General features: G+C 48.8%; 1 protein-coding gene across 1 annotated transcript in view; it reads left to right on the top strand.

Annotated features, from left to right (window-relative positions):
* The first annotated feature begins 509 nt into the window (after positions 1-509).
* Positions 510-19,973, top strand: part of LOC122391346 — a 262,100-nt gene continuing 242,636 nt past the window's right edge. Inside the window, exon 1 of the mRNA XM_043385148.1 lies at positions 510-713. Coding sequence (XP_043241083.1) covers positions 703-713 — 11 coding nt within the window. The 5' untranslated portion in view covers positions 510-702. The remainder of the gene's footprint in view (positions 714-19,973) is intronic.

Genomic DNA, 19,973 nt, shown 5'->3' with positions numbered 1-19,973 from the left:
TCAAACTTCTAAGATATAATCTTTAGGAATGTAAGAATCACATTTATTTAAGCTTGGTCACTTCACTTTACCTGGTGACCTGAGCTTGTGTGACTGTTGTGTCCGGTGATGCATTATGGGTAGTGTCCGGTGATGCATTATGGGTAGTGCGTGGGGGAGTAATGGCCGAACCTTGGATGAGTGTGCCACGTGTTGGATTTGGAATAAAGCAAGTGGAAGCGGAGATTAATAGTACGCAAAGGGCAGCCGAAGCTGACGATACAACAGTGACCTAAGGCCAAAAATTTTACACACGATGCGAAATTGACGTATCGTTCCGCGGCGCTGCGCGTCGCAGTTTTCTTTTCACACGCAAAAAAAAAAAACTGGGCGGTGTGGCTAAAAACGCCCCTCCCCACCCGGTCGAAGTTTAATGCTCAATTTTTCCTACTTTACGATCCTCTGCTACGTTACCTCTCCCTCAGATATGCCTGAACGTCATTACGGAACGGCATTCCGGGCGTGCGGAGGGCCGTAACGCCGTCTGCCGGGCCGTTATCGCGTGAGGCGCGGGTGGCGCGGCTCGAGAGGCTACCACAGAGCTGATAGCGGCGCACCGAGCCCACTCGCACAAGGTCTCGGCCAACAACACCGGCAGACCGGCACCGTGGCGCAGCCAGTCGACTCAGCGGCCAGCCGACCAGACAGACACACACTGCCCAGATGGCCCGCAGGTGAGCGACAAGCGCACGGCGCCCACTACATCAATAGCCACTTTGTTTGACAGTGATGTGAAAAACGAATCAGTTAATGCAAATGCAACATGTGTAAAAGCACGCACGTCTTAAATGTTTAAAAACAAAGAAATGTCGCATAGCTCTAAACCTAACAGGATAAAGATACCGGGTGATCATTAACCCGCGCCCTGCTGGGCTATTCAGCCATACGCGCCCTGCTGGGGGGGGGGGGGGGCAGATTCTGCCTCCTTCTGTCTAACTTCCGAACCGATGGTCGTAGAAAGACGGGGAAAACGGCAACCGAAAGCTCTCAACAAGGCGGATCTTAACCCTCGCCCGTAAACGGTGTTTTGCCACCTTCGCCCATGCAGGGGGGGTTGGTGCGACCCCCCCTGGCGTTTGAAAACTCTCTGCTCTCAACGAGATCTCGCGATTGGTGGTATATTTTTTGGTCCTAGGTCAACATTTGACCTACTTATGACCGGTCAAAGGTCAAATTTTCGGAAAAATCTAACTTTTTCAGATTTCCGCGCCGATTGCGGCAAAACGGTAAGAGATATCGACTTGAAACCTTCACTATCGTGATCCTTGATCAATTCTCTATCGTTTGGTGTGTATTTCGATGTCATAACTCTAAAAATGATGCGTTGGGAGCATCGGAAGTCTGCAAGGTCATTTGTGCATTGGGTCACGTCAGGCGTGTGACGTCACTGACCTGACCCTGACCCAAAATGAACTCCAAGAAACAACCGACGATGCCTGAAATGGATAGCAAATTCGAATTCAGGGCATCAAAATACCCCGAAAAGGCATACAAGTGCAATAAGTCATTACAGGTCAACCGAGGTCACTGACCTGACCTTGACCTTTAGTAACCTTGAAAAGGTCAACGGACATTGTGCCAATGTCAAATCAGCCAGTTATGATTCTAAAACAATCCATCAGTGTGTCAGGTCGGCATTTATAACAATGTGAAGCAATCTCCAATTTAGCGTAAATCTGGCCGGAGGTTGTTCCCTTTATGACGTCATAACTCCGTGACCTGACATGACCTTGACAAAAACAAAAGTTGCGCAAAGGATGCCCCATAGGGTGCTGAAAATTTGAGCAGGCTATCTGAAACGGTTCGGCGTGTAGCTAAGAAAAACCTCAGGGGGGGGGGTCGCACAAGCCCCCCTACATGGGCGAGGGTTAAGAGCCGATTTTTTTTTTTTTTTGCTTAAAGGTAGATTGTCAGCTAAAATACAAAATTTGATCTGTGGTAGAACCAGCACTCCACTTTACGAAACTGAAATCAGATTTTCGAAATTCGGTCTGAGTCACGAGTAATTTAATGTTGAAACTAGGATTTCACCTACTTTTTATACTATTTTTACGTTAAAACCCACTAGATTCCGCAACTATCACTATATTTGAATCGCGTGAAATCGGAGCTTCTCTACGAAACTTCAAATCAAAAGTTAATTTACGGTTTTTCCGAATATCAACATAATAATATCATGCTAGGTTATGAAAATTCTGAATGTATTACCAGTTAAATTATTTTCAAAAACCGTTGGCGTTTCGCATTTTTCATTTTGCAAAAAGAAAGCAGAAATCGATTCCCCGATGCTGTGGCTTTGGACAAGCTTTGGAGATTAGTAAACGTTAGTAGGGTAGGGTGGGGCAAAGGGCCCACCCTACCTTTCGGGACTCCCTATCTCTCTGTTTTTCATATTTGCAAGAAAAAAACGAAGGTACAGTTGTAGACTTCATTAAAGGGTTTAAAAATTGAAAGGAATCGGCATAAATTTCCAATCAATGAACTCCCCAGACTCTGCCGATTCTAACGATATGCATAAAATGTAAATCGGTACCAAAATTTGCGAGATATAGCCGTTTCAAAATTGACAAAATTGTACTTACTCACGCAAAACAAGTAGGGGAAGGTGGGGTAAGACGGCCCAGCGGGGCAAGACGGACCACCAGCCCTCCCGGCTGAACCGCTGCTGGTATCTACTGCTTTATGCACTCACTGTGTTTGTTTTCCTTCGTAACAATGGCCACCATGAGCTCATGCTGCTAGGATGCATAGCTTTTGAGTTATTGAGAAAAATGTTGTTTTTCGTCAAACCGATTTAATATAAGAGGTCTGCGGGTGATTCAATTACGGCGCCTTTCTTGCATTATTAGTTTCTATTTTGCACTTTACTGTGAAGAACAAAGTTATAAACTTAGTTATAGTCACACTTTAGGAAAGGCAAGGTTTTGCAATGTTGGGCTATTTGACATATACTTCATGATAATGACAGAATTTAGATTTGGGGCAAGACGGACCACTGTGGTCCATCTTACCCTGTGGTGGTCCATTGTACCCTGCATATGGAAAGTTCTTTTCCAAAACATTGACACAAGTTTAAGTAAGCTAATTTTTCAGGAAGGAGTCTTTGTTGCATGTGAGCCATGCAAGCAACTGCTCAGTTAGCATGCATTCATGCCAAACGATAATCAACACACATGTTCCCAGCGTTTAGCTGCACTTCCATCACACATGAGTAAAGAATAAAGGCTCATTTCGTTATTTTACCATTCTGGTTAATTTTTCTTACAAGAGCACAGAGCAGAAGTGTAACACACATGAACGGATAGCAGGCACTGCTGGGTGGTCCGTCTTACCCCACGTTTTTTCTTGTCTGAGTTTTTGACATGTCCCTCTTTAAGAGCATCCACCACCTAGATGTCTTTAATTTGAAATTTAGTCTTTACACATATCAACAGAGGAAGGATTGAGCATTCCGAAGACTATAAATAATATGAATTACGAGAGCAGTGTAGCAAGATATGCGGCCTCAAACCTTAGCTGGTCCGTCTTACCCCACCTTCCCCTACTTGGGCGGCCAAGTTGGCCCATCGCTAAAATGTAAATAAAGAGCAGCCTTGGGAAATTTCGCCAAGGCCGCCGCACCGCACTGGCGATTTCCGCAAGACTTTTCCATTGTCTGTTTTGTTTTTGTCTGTTGTTTTTAGAGCCTTGCAACAAGATTTCAGTGCTTGGCATTGGATTTGGATATGAACAAATTGAAGATTTGCTTTTCAATAAGACAGCAAGAGTTATCAACATTGCCAAAGTTATTATTTGGGTGTGATTTGAATAGCTTGTTTGCTGATCATCAAAATCTTGATGTAAATATCATTTAAATGTCAACAATTTTCAAGGGTAAATTTGAGTGTTTTATTTCAATAAATTGAAATGTAAGTGCATCAGGCACAAGAGCTAAGTTTGAATCTGATTATTTTGTCAAGAGTGGTGAATCTAATGTAACGTCTTGCGAGAAAGCTTACCTAAGTGACTGAAGAAAGCGCTACAGTTTTTCAAGATCTATGTTGATCTGTTTTTCGAACAACAGGTCGTACAACATGATGTTGTGACTTGACCTCTGTGCCCTGTACGTCTCCCCTGCTAGTGCTGCTGCAGCAGAGCCCCGGCTTCAACTATAGTTTGTTATGGGTGGGCTCTCCGTGAACGTCTTGGTGCGTTTCTACATATCGTTGCTGTGAAAGGACGGTACATGAAAGAATATGTAACTTGTATGTTTTTTATTGCCCTGGTACCTACTTAATGTATATTTTTGTTGTTTATGAGTGATAAATGAATATATTTTGAGGAAAATTGAGGCATTTCATTTTTAGTTTGTGGAACAGAACAGAAGAAGCTGTTGAGTGCGGATCATGCTTCAATTGAGAGAATCATCCTCAGTTATCTACATATAAGCATACTTTGTAAGCTCCTTGCATTTTGCCAGCTTCTACTTGCTAGTCAAAGTTGTAAGAAGGGTTAGGGAGAACAATTGGGACACATGCCACCATGTGCAATCACCAAACGAATGAACGTGAGGGCCAAGTCCTTCACACAGCATGGTGGATACTTATAGGTACTGCACTAATGTATAATGTTCATTATGTTCATATTAGCAACTCACCCAGGCAGCCTGCCTTGTGGTATTTCTGAGTTTAAGATTTTGTAAGACTCACACTAATCAATAAGGTAAATTATATTGATATGTGTTACGGATTACGTCTTGTCGACTGCTGCGGCTGTGGGCTATCCGCTTGGATGGTGGTGCCCACTGCTGGGCCGATAGTGGTGCCATCTAGGTGCTCTGAGTACCGAGTCCTAGAGTAGATAAAATGTACTACTGTAAAGAATATGGCTGCATTTGGCAACGCTTGCGCCAGTTATTTGTGTCATTGCGCCGGTTATGTCGCTCTTTTTGTTTACATTTCGGTAGATTTTTCGTCGTTTGTTACTCTTGTCCTGATTGGTTATAATCGGACGCGTAGTAGTTGTTCGCCAATGATTGAAGGGGGCTCAAATGCGTCTCTTTTCGCGGGCTTCTGGCCCCCATTCTTCGTTGAAAGGTCATGTCGGGAGATCGTTCGTGGATCGCTCGTGAATTTCGTGTCGTGATCGAATCTGAGGTCAAATAGATTCGAAGGTCAAGAGAGCAGAGTGTTTAAGCCCTGAGCCTGGTCAGTGAATTTTCCGTCCGCAACAGTGGTGCCGAAATCTCGGGACTCAGTCAGTCAGCATGGCTGAGTTAGAAAAACTTCGACGGCGGAAAATAAGTGCTCAGGGCTGGCTCACAAGAACTGTTTCCAAGCTAGAAGGTGTATTGTCTAGCAAGGACGTGCAGAAGTTGCCTCTGTGTGATTTGCTGTCCGAGCTAAAAAAGCGGCTGGAAGATTTCGACTTGGCTGAGGCCGACTACGAGATGGAGCTGCCCGATACTGACATAGCTGCTGCCATCGAAGCAGCTGGTGAGGTCAGGGACCAGGCCGTGCTCTCCAGGCAGAGAGCGGTCAAGCTGCTGGGAAACATGGAGGAGAGTGCCGAGGCTGGATCCAGCTGTTCCTCCTCGGATAAGGTCAGGCTGCCCAAGCTGCAGCTGCCCAAGTTTGCTGGGGATGTGCTGAAGTGGCCCCAGTTCTGGGAGGCGTTCTCAGTGACAGTGGACAAGAGTGACATGCCAGAGGTAACTAAACTTACCTACCTGCGCTCCCTGCTGTCGGGAGAAGCTCAGCGGTGTGTGGAGGGTATGTCTCTCTGCAAGGACAGCTACCAACACACTTGCGAGATCCTCCAGGAGAGGTTCGGTCGGAAGGAGCGAATCATCTTCGGACACATCCAGGCCCTTCTACAAGTAGGGCAGGAGCAGAAGCTGTCGCTGAAGTGTCTGCAAGATGAGCTTCTTGTCCACGTGAGGAGCTTGGAGACACTGGAGGTGACAGGAGAGAGGTACGGAGTGGTCCTGACACCGCTCTTAGTGTCACGGCTGCCAGAAGAGGTCCGCAAGAACTGGGCAAGAGAAGGAGGAGGCAAGGAGAGCGACCTGGACTTCCTGCTTCAGTTCCTGAAGAAGGAAAGCAACAGCCTGGAGAGGTCCCAGGCCTTCAGTGGTCTGGCAGCACCTGCAGCTGAGCAGCTTCCTGGCCTGCGGCAGGAGCGGCGTGCCAGGCGGGAGAGGCCCGCAGCCTCTGCTGCTGCCCTGCAGACGTCAAGTTCAGCTGCAGCCTGTGGATTCTGCAGTGGTGGTCATCAGACGGCTAGCTGCCCAGACCTGCTCAAGCTGGCGGTGGGTGACCGACCTGCCAAGATACAGAAGGCAGGTATGTGTTTTCGTTGTTTGAGGATGGGCCACAAGGGGTATAACTGCAGTGAGAGGTGCAAAAACTGTAACGGGAAGCACCATGCTGTGTCGAGTTTTAAGCAGGGTGATCGTCCATCCCTTGCTGCTGATGGTCCCTCTGTGAAGCCGTCACTGGACACTAACTTGTCATGCTCGTCGCCCTCTCTGAGTGTGGTGTCCCCTACTGCCACAGTGATTGTGAAGGGGAGAAAGGGTACCACCAAGGCTACTGTGCTGTTGGACACTGGATCCAACCGGTCATACATTTCGTCTGCCTTGGTGAACAGGTGTGCCCCTGACTGGATCGGTTCACGTGAGATGTCATATGCAGCGTTTGGTGGGGGCGAGAGTGGTTCTAGGCTTAGAAACATCTACTGTGTCAAGATGTCAGGTGCCTGTGTGTCTCAGCCCACAGAGGTGGAGGTAGAGGTCGCTGAAGTTCCAGTGATCTGCGCTCCGCTCGCTCGGCCTTCGGTCCCGTCCAGTGCGCTGGCTGCGTTCAGCAACCTGGAGTTGGCCGATCCTCCACAGGATGGTCGAGAGCTTTCTGTGGACATTCTCATCGGACTCGACTATTACTGGCAGGTGATGGGGAACGGTTTCATCAGGGTGGATGGGTCAGGTCCGGTGGCTCAGCAGACAGTGTTCGGCTGGGTGTTGTCTGGGCCCTCTGGTGAGCCTGCGGGTCACCCGACTGTGACTGGGACTCAGCTCCTCGTCATGTCAGATGTGTCTGAGGATAGACTGAGACGGTTCTGGGATCTAGACAGTGTAGGGATCTCAGACTCGCCGTTTGAGGAGGATGTGTCTAAGGACCCAGTCGTGCAGGAGTTTGAGTCGTCTGTGTGCTTCCAAGATGGGAGATATGTAGTTCAGCTTCCGTGGAAGCATGAGAAGCAGCTCTGTCTGGAAGACAACAGGAGAGCTGCTGAGGTTAGACTAGCTAGCCTCGATAGGAAGTTAGATAAGGACCCTCAGTTACATGCAGCCTATGACCGTGCCTTAGAGGAGCTTGAGGCTGAGGGGATCATTACCGAAGTGTCTTGTGATGAGGTGGATGGTCCTGTGTTCTACCTGCCGCACCGACCCGTAGTGCGTGAGTCCAGTGCTACCACTAAGGTTAGGCCTGTCTTTGATGCGTCAGCCAAGGGACCCAATGGCGTGAGTCTCAATGACTGCCTGGAGACCGGTCCGTGCCTACTGCCAGACCTGGTTGAGGTGCTGATGCGGTTTAGGAGATGGAGGTTCGCGGTGTCGGCGGATATCCGCAAGGCGTTCCTCATGATTGGACTCAGGGAGCGTGATCAGCACGTTCATAGGTTCCTGTGGCACAAGGATGATGTCGTGAGGACCATGTCCTTCAACAGGGTAACTTTTGGGGTCAAGAGTAGCCCGTTCCTGCTTGGTGCCACGCTGAGACACCACCTGCTCTCGTGTCCTCCCTCACGTGCGGTCTCGGAACTTGGTCAGAACATGTATGTAGATGACCTCTTGTCTGGTGCTGATTCTGAGGATGACGCACTAGCTCTGTACTCTGAGGCGAAGGAGGTCCTGGCTCAGGCTGGGATGGAGTTGACTAAGCTGAGCTCTAACAGCTCTGTCGTGTTGGACAAAGCGGCCGCGCTGTCTAGTTCAGACGATGCCGCCGAGAGTCACCATGTCCTGGGAGTCGAGTGGAAGCCCGGTGATGATGTGTTCTCGTTCAATGGGGTTTGTGTTCCCGAGGAGGTGAGGGTAACTAAAAGAGTGATCTTGTCTTTCATCGCTAGACTGTTCGACCCGCTAGGCTTCCTGTCTCCCTACATCATGACTCTGAAGCAGCTGTTCCAGGAGACTTGGTGTCTGGGTCTCGACTGGGACGAACCTGTGTCTGACGATATCTGTAGCAGGTTCATGACGTGGTTGAACGGTCTGAGACTTGTGAAGGGGATCACTGTGCCACGGAGCTACTGTTTTGAAGGGTGGCGTGATGTCAGTGCTCTGACCGTGCATTCTTTTGGTGATGCTTCAGAGGTGGGCTACGGTGCCGTGGTGTACCTGCAGCTGACGATGAGTGACGGATCAGTGGTGACGCCTCTGGTGATCGCTCGCGGCCGAGTGGCTCCGCTGAAGAGGGTCAGCCTGCCGCGTCTCGAGCTGCTCGCCAGCCTGATGGCTGCCCGACTGCTCAGGTTTGTGTTCCGCGCGCTCAACTTGCCAGCGGATTCTCCGTACCGGTGCTGGACGGACTCGATGGTGTCGCTCGGATGGATCAAGGGTGATCCGTCCAGGTGGAAGCAGTTTGTTCGCAACAGAGTGACAGAGATCCACTGTTTGACTGACCCTGCTCAGTGGGTTCACTGTCCTGGATCAGACAACCCTGCTGATCTGATCACGCGAGGTGTCAATGCCAAGGCACTGACGGACTCGTGCTGGTTCACTGGCCCGGACTGGTTGAGAGAGGGTGATGATGGTGCAGCTGACCTTCCCCTCCCCCCAGGGCCGGACTTGATCGAGTCTGAGCTGTCTGCAGAGGCTACTGGTGCCCCGGCTCCGGTCGCAGCAGCTCAGCTGGCGGCCACTGTTGTCGCTGCCAATTCGTCTTCAGAGCCTGTCTTTGAGGTAGAGCGGTTCTCCTCTCTGACAAAGGCCATTCGTGTCGCCGCTCTGGTGTTGAGGTTCATCAAGAGGTTGAAAGAGCGGCGAGTTTCTGGTAGAAGTCGTGACCTCCCAGCTCTGAGTTTTGTCGAGCTGAGGGAGGCAAAGATGTGTCTCATCAAGTTGACCCAGTTGCAAGCCTATCCTACAGAACTGAATGCTCTGGGACGAGGCAAGCCTCTTAGCGGCGGCTCCCGAGTTGCATCTTTGCGTCCGTTCTTGGACGAGCAGGGGCTGCTGCGAGTGCGCAGTAGACTGGTGAACTCTGACATGACTCTTGGTGACAAGTGTCCCATTCTGATCCCCAAGGGTCACCTCGCTGACCTGATCATCAGTTTTCAACACGTGCTGTTGAAGCACGCTGGTGTTGACTCGCTCCTGACGACTCTCAGACGCGAGTACTGGATCGTCGGAGCCCGGAGAGCAGCCAAGAGAGTAAAGCGCGCCTGCGTTGCGTGCCAGAGACAGGATGCTGCCGCTCTGAACGCGCCGGTGGCGCCTCTCCCGGCTCTGAGGGCAAGTAAGGCTCCGCCTTTCTCTGTGACAGGCGTGGACTTCTGCGGCCCGCTCTTCTGTCCTTCCCGACAGAAGGTGTACATTTGTTTGTTCACATGTGGTGTGACCAGAGCGATTCATTTGGAGCTGGTCGATTCTATGTCGCTGTCGGACTTCCTGTTGGCTTTCAGGAGGTTCTGTGCCCGGCGTGGCATGCCGGCGTTCATATACTCTGACAACGCCTGTACGTTTAAGAGTGCGGCTGCCAGTCTGCTGTCCGAGTTCGGACCCGCCAGCCCGGAGTGGAAGTTCATAGCCCCCAGAGCCGCTTGGTGGGGAGGCTGGTGGGAACGGCTGGTTCGCACAGTCAAGAGCGCCCTGAAGAAGACGCTCGGCAGGAGCATACTTTTGAAGGTGGAGCTGGAGACTCTGCTTCATGAGGTCGAGGCTGCGGTGAATTCTCGTCCTCTGACGTTTGTCAGTGATGATTTTGACGCTGCTCACCCCCTGACTCCGAGTCACTTTTTGTCGGGTGGAGTGGCAGGTGCCCGTGTTCCCGTGGTGGATGACTCCGCTGAGGTCACGGCGTCCTCTTTGGCAGAGAGGGAGCTTCAGCGCCAGGATTTACTCTCGAGGTTCTGGGATGTGTGGCAGGCTGACTATCTGAAGAACTTGCCTCACTCTGTGAGGAAGTTCAAGTCTCGAGGTAGGCTCCAGATAGGTTCGGTTGTACTTATCCGAAAGGAAAATGTCCCGAGACTGTCCTGGCTGATGGGTGTAGTACAGCGTCTGCATCCTAGCTCTGACGGTGTTGTGCGGTCGGCGGACGTGAGGACGACGAGGGGTGTCCGCACGCGACCGGTGCAAAGGCTGCACGATTTAGAAGTAGCTGAGTAGGTAGGATATGCGGTAGTAGTCACTGATTGGCGTTGTGTGTGGTTTCGACGCGCGCTGTGTTTCCGAGTAGGAAAACTTGTGTGCGATTGCTTTTGTATTGTGTGTGTTGTTTGCATTGCTTGTTTCGGTTAGATCGTAAGCAGGTTAACGCTCTAAGGTGGGGAGTGTTACGGATTACGTCTTGTCGACTGCTGCGGCTGTGGGCTATCCGCTTGGATGGTGGTGCCCACTGCTGGGCCGATAGTGGTGCCATCTAGGTGCTCTGAGTACCGAGTCCTAGAGTAGAAAAATGTACTACTGTAAAGAATATGGCTGCATTTGGCAACGCTTGCGCCAGTTATTTGTGTCATTGCGCCGGTTATGTCGCTCTTTTTGTTTACATTTCGGTAGATTTTTCGTCGTTTGTTACTCTTGTCCTGATTGGTTATAATCGGACGCGTAGTAGTTGTTCGCCAATGATTGAAGGGGGCTCAAATGCGTCTCTTTTCGCGGGCTTCTGGCCCCCATTCTTCGTTGAAAGGTCATGTCGGGAGATCGTTCGTGGATCGCTCGTGAATTTCGTGTCGTGATCGAATCTGAGGTCAAATAGATTCGAAGGTCAAGAGAGCAGAGTGTTTAAGCCCTGAGCCTGGTCAGTGAATTTTCCGTCCGCAACAATATGTATGGATGAACAATGTGCAAAGGGGTCGCACGTGCCTGCTCAGTGCTCAGCCATGGCTCAGCCATGGATGGATGCACGTGCCTTCTCAACAATGGGCGTGCTTGCAGGCATCTCCATGGACGAACAATGTGCAAAGGGGGGGGGGGGGGGGGGGCGTGCCTCCGCGGCCGCCTGTTGGCTCAGCCGCTGCTGCTGCTTGGCGCCGCTGCTGAGCGCTGCCGGAGACGCCGCTCGCTGCCGGAGCTGCCGGAACAGTCACCGGAGCTGCCGCCCGCTGCCGGAGCTGCGGGAGCCGGGCCCGCCGCCCATCTGTCAGGACCGCCGACGGCAGCACGCCCGTCTGTCATGGTCTGTCAGTGCCGGCAGTGGACGCGCGCGGGTGCGGGCCGGGTACGGACGCGCGCGGGTGCGCGCCAGGTACGGGTGCGCGCCGGCTATGGACGCGCGCGCGCTTGCGTGCCGACGATGGGCGCGCGCGCGCGCGCTTGCGTACCGACGATGGGCGCGCGCGCGCGCGCTTGCGTACCGACGATGGGCGCGCGCGCGTGTATGCCGACCATGGCTGCCGCCCGCTGCCGGAGCTGCGGGAGCCGGGCCCGCCGCCCATCTGTCAGGACCGCCGACGGCAGCACGCCCGTCGGTCAGGGTCTGTCAGTGCCGGCTGTGGACGCGCGCGGGTGCGCGCCGGGTACGGACGCGGCGCGCGCGCCGGCTATGGACGCGCGCGCGCTTGCGTGCCGACGCACAGTGTGGCCAAACACCAGTTTAGCGCGAATTAAATCCCAGCGCTGCTCGGATCCGTTGAAAATGGTTTCCTGGTTTCAAAATTGACACTTAAACCTATGTGAGACCTTTTACGATGCATTATAAATGCTTGCTGACATATAATGGCATAGTTCCGCCTCTAAAAGTAAGGAGAACTAGCTTACGACGGGTGATGTGCTTACCAGGCCAGGGCTGTGAAGTCGATGGAGTTACTCCGACTCCGACTACGGCTTTCAAAAGTCAATTTCAACTCTGACTCCGGGCAAAACTGTCGACTTATACGATCGACTCGGACTCTGACTCCGCAGCCATGGCAAGTCCACGCAGTCGATGGATTTTCGGTGACTCAGACTACGAGTCTTGGTCCGGATTCCAAAATCGATTCCGATTCCGACTCTGACTGCAGGGTCAGAACTGTTGACTCCGAACGACTCCGACTCTGATTACGAAATCCTGGAATTTAACCGCAAATAAGAGGCATAAAATTGTGGGTCCCAGCAATGATGGGCATGTTAGGAGGAGGAATCGTTTACGAAATTCCCATCATTTCTCTGGTAAATTCTTATGATTGTCCAAAGTTTGCTTGAAAAAAAATCAACATCTAATTATGTTTCTGTGTGAATGTTCCTGGTGAAGCACATGAATCGGTAGATGGTTGCTGAAATACACGCACCGATAGGACTGAACCTCAGCAATAAGAGTAAAAACAAAGACTTACACCATAAGCACCTTCATGTCATTAACCCTCGCCCGTATTGTTTTGCTAGCCGCGAACGTAGGTCGGGCCAGGCCAGGTCAGGCCAACCAGTCCTGCCGGGTATTCATAAAAAAGGTGTCAACCGCCAGTGAAAGCTTCGTTGCATGTTACGAAGGCACCAAAACTTCTTCCTAAATGTTCAAATGTTTACTTAATCCGAAATCAGCTCCAAAAACTAGCCTGAAAACATGTAAAACTAAAAAAGGTGAACCAAGGTCATCAAAGGTCATTGAACTGACCTGACCTTCAAGTGATCTTGACACCGACCATAATGCATGGGACCAACATCATAATATCACATGTTTAGACGCTTGAAACCACGAAAAGACTGCAAACGCGCGGCTAATGCAAGCAAACATACGCCCAATCGCGCTTCCGGCCAAACATGGTCTCGAGAAATAGGTCACAGGTCAAAGGTCATTGGGGTCAGGGTCGTGAAATTTAATGGGTAGGTGTAAAATTGATAAACTCGAGGGTACTGAAAGTTTCGTCGCGATCGGCCGCTTTTTACATGAGCTTTTTGCGAAAAACCGAGAGGGGTCCTTTCGACCCCCACCCTCACCCCCTACATGGGCGAGGGTTGAAAAATTGTCAAGATTTATTCATTGGCGACCGTATTCTGCACTATAACAAGTCAGAAATACAGCGGTTGAGCCATCCGCGTAACGTTACGGAGCCGCCGCCGCGCCCACCCTGTAGCCGGACCTCCCCGGGCGGGCCAACCCGATACGTTCAAAGCTGAGCCAAAGGCCGGGGGGCAGGTTGGGGCAGGGTTTCTTGAATGGATCATGTCCAGAAAAGTGTGGCGAATCTTCTCATGGTAGATTTGACGTGGAGTTTTTTGGCCATTTTCTTATATCTCTACGTTTTTAAGATGGACAGTGTTTTCAGGGGATGTTTGAAAAGGTCATTTTCAAATGAGCATAACTCATCGGTTAGTCCAAGGATACCTATAGAATTCGGGTATACTATCAAATATAGGCGCAGTAGTCATATGCCACTCCAATTATTTCCAAACCTTTCCGACAATTACGCCAAAATGTGTTGTAAACATGACGCGGGTTTTCGACGATTTCAGCACAGCCGGGACCGGCATTGCGTATGTCCACTTTAGCTAGCTTTTTGGACACCGAAAGGAAGACATTGAACCAAAGTATGTGATATTGACATACTTTGGACAATTTCCTATCGACTGATAGTTATAAAAAGTCAAAATTCCAAAATTCGTTTTTTGATTAAATTCGCGCTAATCTGGCGTTTGGCCACACTGTGCGACGATGGGCGCGCGCGCGTGCATGCCGGCCATGGCCGCGCGCGTGCGCCCCAGCCATGGACGCGCGCTAATGCGCGCCGGCGATGGGCACGCACGTGCCTGCTCGGCAATGGATGAGCGACGAGCGTGCCTTCTCGGAAATGAGTATACATGCAGACATCTTCATGGATGGACGCTTTCAATATGTTCAATGTGTTGAGACGGATCTGAGTAAATTGGAGAGAAACTAGGATAGTTTTAGTCCTGCTCAACTGGTTCTGCCAATAAGTGCAAACGCCACCTTGCTGCCAACTGCTTAGTGCTTACCAAATACCGCATCTGTTGTACCCTTGCATGATGCATATGTACATACAGAAACAATTACAGTCTGTTGAAATCTGAAAACATGCACTGCTGAGCACTGTGGATGAATCTGTATGAACCGTGTGGCCCAGCGAAACCTTCTGGACCAGGTTATAATTGACAGTGAATTAGTAATCAATCCTTGCGAAGAGAAAATAGATGATTGTGCTTTAGATGAGCATAATGAAGAAGCGTTCCTGAAGTTGAATTAGTGGCTTTCCATCATCCATGCCAGATGGCCAAAACACACCATTTCAATACTGTCCCAAAATATATTTCAAAACACTTATTGCATGGCTATGCACATCAGCTTACTCGGTCACCACACTCAAACCAAGGCCATATAAGGGTAGTAGTATAGCAGGCGTCACACTTGTTTTTTTGCAACCATGAACGAACGAAGAGAGGCGCTGTAGGTTAGGTTGTGGGTAAGGTTAGGTTTGGTTAGGTTTGGTTCGGTAAGGTTGGATGAGAAAGCATCTCTGGGTACAGCGCTTCTCCTTGGTTGCAAAAAGAAGTGTGACGCCTGCTTTATGACTACCCATATAAGTAGACTCAAACACAGTCTACTGATACAAACGTCACTGGTCTCAAGTCTGTGCTCAATGCACCAGCTGTACACTACTCACAATACGTAAGGACTCAACGTCAGCCACCAATTTTCTACATCAAATTCACATCAGGTTTTCAAAGTAACAATGTATGTGCCACTTCTGTACTTTGTGCTACAAACACAGAATAAATGATATCAGTCAGCAATGCATTGCTCATTGTCAGCCAGTCTGCAAAGTCAGTCCGCAGGCTTTGCAAGTAAGTGCAAAGTCTGCGGAGATCAGTTGCTTTACACACCACCAATATCATGCTGCAATGTGCTCAAAATATGCCCATACACTAACAACAAAGCATAACCATGAAGCACCACTGATAATGTGATGAGTGCCCCCAGGGGGTCCGGAAGCGGTGGGGAGTATGTTTCAAAAAAATATTGTTTAATAAAAAATTTTCATCGGGGGTGTTTTTCTTGCCGAGAGGGTTGCCGACCTGTGCCGTCCTCTGCAACAACTTCGGGTGAGTGTTTTAGGCTGGTAGATCCACAAATTGTTGATTAACTAGTTGACTCTCTTGCTGTTTGATTTTTCTCTTGTTCAAACGTAATTACACACCTATTTCCAAGAGATGATCGGTCCGTTGGTTTCAAGCTGATCGATTCCCTTCCGCCACCGTTCCTTGCGCCTGGGCTTCGTCACAAACAATATTTATAATTACCGGGGTTACATGAGCGATCCGTTCCAAATACGCACTACGCTAATGCGCATCAGCTCCCCACAAACGTATCTACGGCACCGGTTACATGAGACTAATTCGTTTTATCTACGTCAAACGGATCTTGTTTGGCTCACCCGGGCTGACTCCTCGACGGCCGGTAATTCGCATCACAAACGGAATAGGATTAGCGTACAGTCATGGCGCAGTTGCGGCATTTACAGGGACGACCGAACTAAATTTTTATTATTGCACGATATAACATCATTTGATATGCTCAAAAACATTAAAAATAAACATGAAATCAAAAATTGAAAACAAAGTTTTCGTGTTTTAAATCACTGAGCACTGATTAGCCATGCAGCGACAGCAGGGTGGTCAGAATAAATTTATCCATCAAAATATTTCATTCATTTTATTTTTGCTATTTACCGAATTCACCTTCAAAGACTTAACAAAAATATCAACTTTTTTTTTTGCTATTTTCTACGAAGCATTCAATAAAAAATGCTTATCATTTTGCATTTTGACGCTTCCATTCAGCAAAGAATAGTTCTTGTGAAATACGTCCAGTTCCGGTCCGAGTCGTACAAATCGGCTACATGAGCGATCCGTTCCAAATACGTACTACGCTAATTCGCATCAGCTCCCCTAGAACTTATTCAAGGCACCGACTACATGAGCAAATTCGTTTTAGTGACGTCAAACGGATCTAGTTTGGCTCTCGGCCCGATGCGCAATGTGGCGCATTTCCGTAGCAATAGAGGTGACTGAATTAAAAATTTATCATCTTATGTCTTTTTTGCATTTAATCTGCTCAGATCATTCTCAATTAACTTAACAAAAAAAAGTTGAACATAAAGTTGTCTTGCTTTGACTCATTGGGCACTTGCCTCTCTTGATTCGTCTGTAGTGCTGTCAGAAAAATGTTTCAACTGAAAGTAGGGGAGAGTGGGGTGGGTTGTATCAGTTTTTACTCCGAGACCCATAACCTCGTAACTATCCGTGATAAACTCATTATTTCCATACTATCCCCTTCCTTGATTCTTCTGCTTTTTTGTGCAAAGTAACTTTTCCGCTACCTCTACCGGTTTTTCTTCTACGGTCTCCCGAATAGAACAATGTTTTTGATACCACTTGCCCCATGGCTTGGGTGAGTTGTATCACATGGTGGGGTAATTTGTATCACTATTTCACGTTTCAGGGAGTGTGCTCGCTACTGGTTTTGAACATAACAACAATATGAAATGGGGTTAATACAATGTATAGGTATGCTCAAAGGCTTCACTTTATTAGACCAAACTTAGGTCAATGCAATGCGAACGAAACATCAACAGACTAGACGCAAAAGTGGCCCGTTAAGAGCAAAGAAGCCAACACATTGTGCCGAAATGGAACGAGCATTGACTAGCTACCTACAAACGCGAGCCAGGGCTTAGCTTTCGCGATCAAAGGCAACATACCCATACATACATACACACATACATGTTACAACATACCCCACCCGGCTCTGATACAACATGTACCTAGCCGCCATCTTGGAAAAAATATCCTCGTGCTCAAAAAACAGCGGACAGCTGGAGAAATCCGTTTTCACTCACGCAGCCTTAGAACCTACCCTCACCACCGCTACGGAGATCTTTCAAATTCGTGCACATCTAAATGCCCAGAACACACATTTTCTTGCAACTCATGTTTTTAGAATGACATTAAAAAAACATAAAATCGGCTCTCACCTCGAGACGCGTCCACTCAGCCACAAGACAGAACAGGGAAAGATGGCGCCCGGAAAACCTCGTCGGCTGGTCGTGTCGCGAGCGCCATCCATTGGATAAGTTTGGCACAATTCGCCCTGATACAACTTGGACATGATACAACTCTCCCCGCTCTCCCCTACTTATATTTTTACTTTTTGGTTTTCACGATATTTATTTTTGAAAACTTGACAAAATACCGACATAATTTTTTAATAATTATTTCAAAAGAAGAAAATGAAAAAGGTACCTGTAATTTTGCATTTTAATGTTTCTTTTTGGGAAGAAATAGTTCCTGTAATACGTATCTTGGTCCTATTCACTCCTAAGCCTGTTTCTCTGCGGATTTTGTTCGGACCGCCGATTCGTATTAGCAGGTGGATACATGAGTCGGTAGTACGCTCCTGATTCGCATTAGCGGTGAATCCGATCGTGATACGTATTTGCTTTGCTCATGTAACCGCGGATCGGATCGCCGATTCGTACTAGCAGGTGGCTACATGAGTCGGTAATGCGTTCCTAATTCGAATTAGCGGCTAAATACGTATTTACTGTGCTCATGTAACCCCGATAAATATTTATAATGAGGCTGGCTTGTCGCTTGTCAACATATAGTCTTCACTGCCTAGGATGGTATCTGTCTCATAAGGAATTTAGGACACGGAAGTCTCCCCAAAGCACATAATTTTGATGCCTCCCTTGAGGACGTAACTTGAAGCCACCATCTGATACCTGATAGTTACCCACCATTCTCTCCCTTTCTTATGCCTATCATCCCAAAGATAATCGAGTACATCCCCATTTAATGTCGCCCTCAATGCTGAGATTAGATCTCCCGCTGGTCCTTACACTATATGACGCATACCTCAATCTCCCTCAGACTCACTCTCTTTGTCATACCTCTCTCATCCCACTACAAAAAATTTGATCCCGCGTCGACCTCAGTCCCTCCCAGCAATTGTTCTAACTCCCTCCAGCGGTACATATCAGGGACAATAAACGCAATTTGTTCAATAGACTCCGTGATTAGGGTAAATTTCATCTAAGCTTACTCTTACCTCCCAACGACTTATCGCGCCCCATTCAAACATTGAAATTGTGTGTGCTCTTCCTAGCACCTCTTGGGCTCCCTGGCCCAATATCCTCGAACACCTACATCACTTGGCCCTGATTACTTGTCTAACGGTGCAACGCAGGTAGCGATTACATTATTAGCGTTCGTCGATGGGTGTGATTGGTTCAATCAATCTCTGCCGGCCCACTCTCTTCGAACACCTACATCATTTGACCCCGATTACTTGTCTAAAGATCGACGCGGGTAGCGTCAGTTATTAGCGTTCCTCGGTGGCTTATGATTGGTCCGTCAACCTCTGCCGCTCACGGCACATCTCTGTCTCCCTACTAAAAATATCCGCGGCCGGACGTTGGTTACTGACCCTTGCAGCCCTTCTGTGAGAGACCGTCTTACGCGTTTTCACCTAACGAACCGGTGGACACAATCCTGCTGCCCCGGCGACCGCAGTCTCACTGGGCTCATAGACAGGTACCTACTCAGTACTCCATGCAGTCATGGCACCCGCAAGTGGCGCCTTCGGATCATTGACCGGTGTGATTCGAAAGACTCCATGACTGAATCTATCCTGCAATTTTATCCGACGCCGTGGAATTCTGTCCTGCAGATGTGTGTTCAAGCGCGTTAGCGTCATGAGTGATGCATACTGCGATCCTTCCGACGGTGGACTTAACCTTCGCTTACCTCATCCCGGCGGTTTTCTCCTCGCCTTATCCTCTATCATTTTCGTATTTGTCACTCACCTTCGGCAGTGTGCTCCCTCGTCCTGTCTCTGTCTCTTTCTGACTCACCTCTCAGTTTGGGCGTCTTATGGCGTTCTTTGTTCTGATATCTGCCTAACATATTTACTTACTTCCTCCGTAACGTGAGACAGTTCCAATCCTAGTAGACTTAGACGTATCAGCAGAGTCAAAAACACATGAAAGTGTTGCAACATACCTCCTCTTCGGCTAGCATCCATCCTTAGATCTTTTCCTCCTTGTGTAATTCCGGTTTCAATATCTATCGACCACTTCAAGGTCACTCCTTCTGTATCTCCTTACCTGTCTGATCCGTAGAATCCCTTCAGTCCATGTGCGCACCGCTGCGCGGTACGAATCAATTGTTACCCGCGACATGAAAAAAAAAAACATTGGATAGAGAAATGTGCGCCGCCAAATACTCAGACCATCTACTACTCCTTTCATCTACACGATATTTACGCCTACCAGCCGAAACGTCTCCACCGCAGCTTGCTATATTCACTCAGTGACGTCATATTCCAGGAAACAGACTGTGTTTACGCTTGTTGATCAGTAATGACGTCATAAGATCGTATCGTCTGCGGGTTGGTACATCCTGACTTCTCATCGTCTAACCTTGGACACGCCAACTTTGATCGGAATTTCAACTTGACTATTCTGAGTGTTGGCTACGCGCCCTAATCCTCGAAGAAGAAGAAGATATTCTGAGTGTTGCCTGTGATTTAATGAAGTAATTCTCGGTAGTGCCCAATCATTTGTGATCATGAATATTTTTATTTGTGGATTGCTGTCTGGCGTCCCTCCCCGCACTGTCGCAAATTTCTCTGGGGTCGTAAGTATTTGCATCAAGGGAATTCTAAGGTAGTGCGCCGGATTAGTCTCAATTTGGCATTTCGATTAAAAAAAAAAAACAATCCAACTCATGTGATTTC

The sequence above is a fragment of the Amphibalanus amphitrite genome, unplaced genomic scaffold, assembly GCF_019059575.1.
Source record: "Amphibalanus amphitrite isolate SeventyFive unplaced genomic scaffold, NRLGWU_Aamphi_draft 000433F_arrow, whole genome shotgun sequence".
NCBI lineage: Eukaryota > Metazoa > Arthropoda > Thecostraca > Balanomorpha > Balanidae > Amphibalanus > Amphibalanus amphitrite.
Note: the sequence above shows the minus strand (reverse complement) of the source record. Positions and strands in the feature narration are given on the sequence as shown.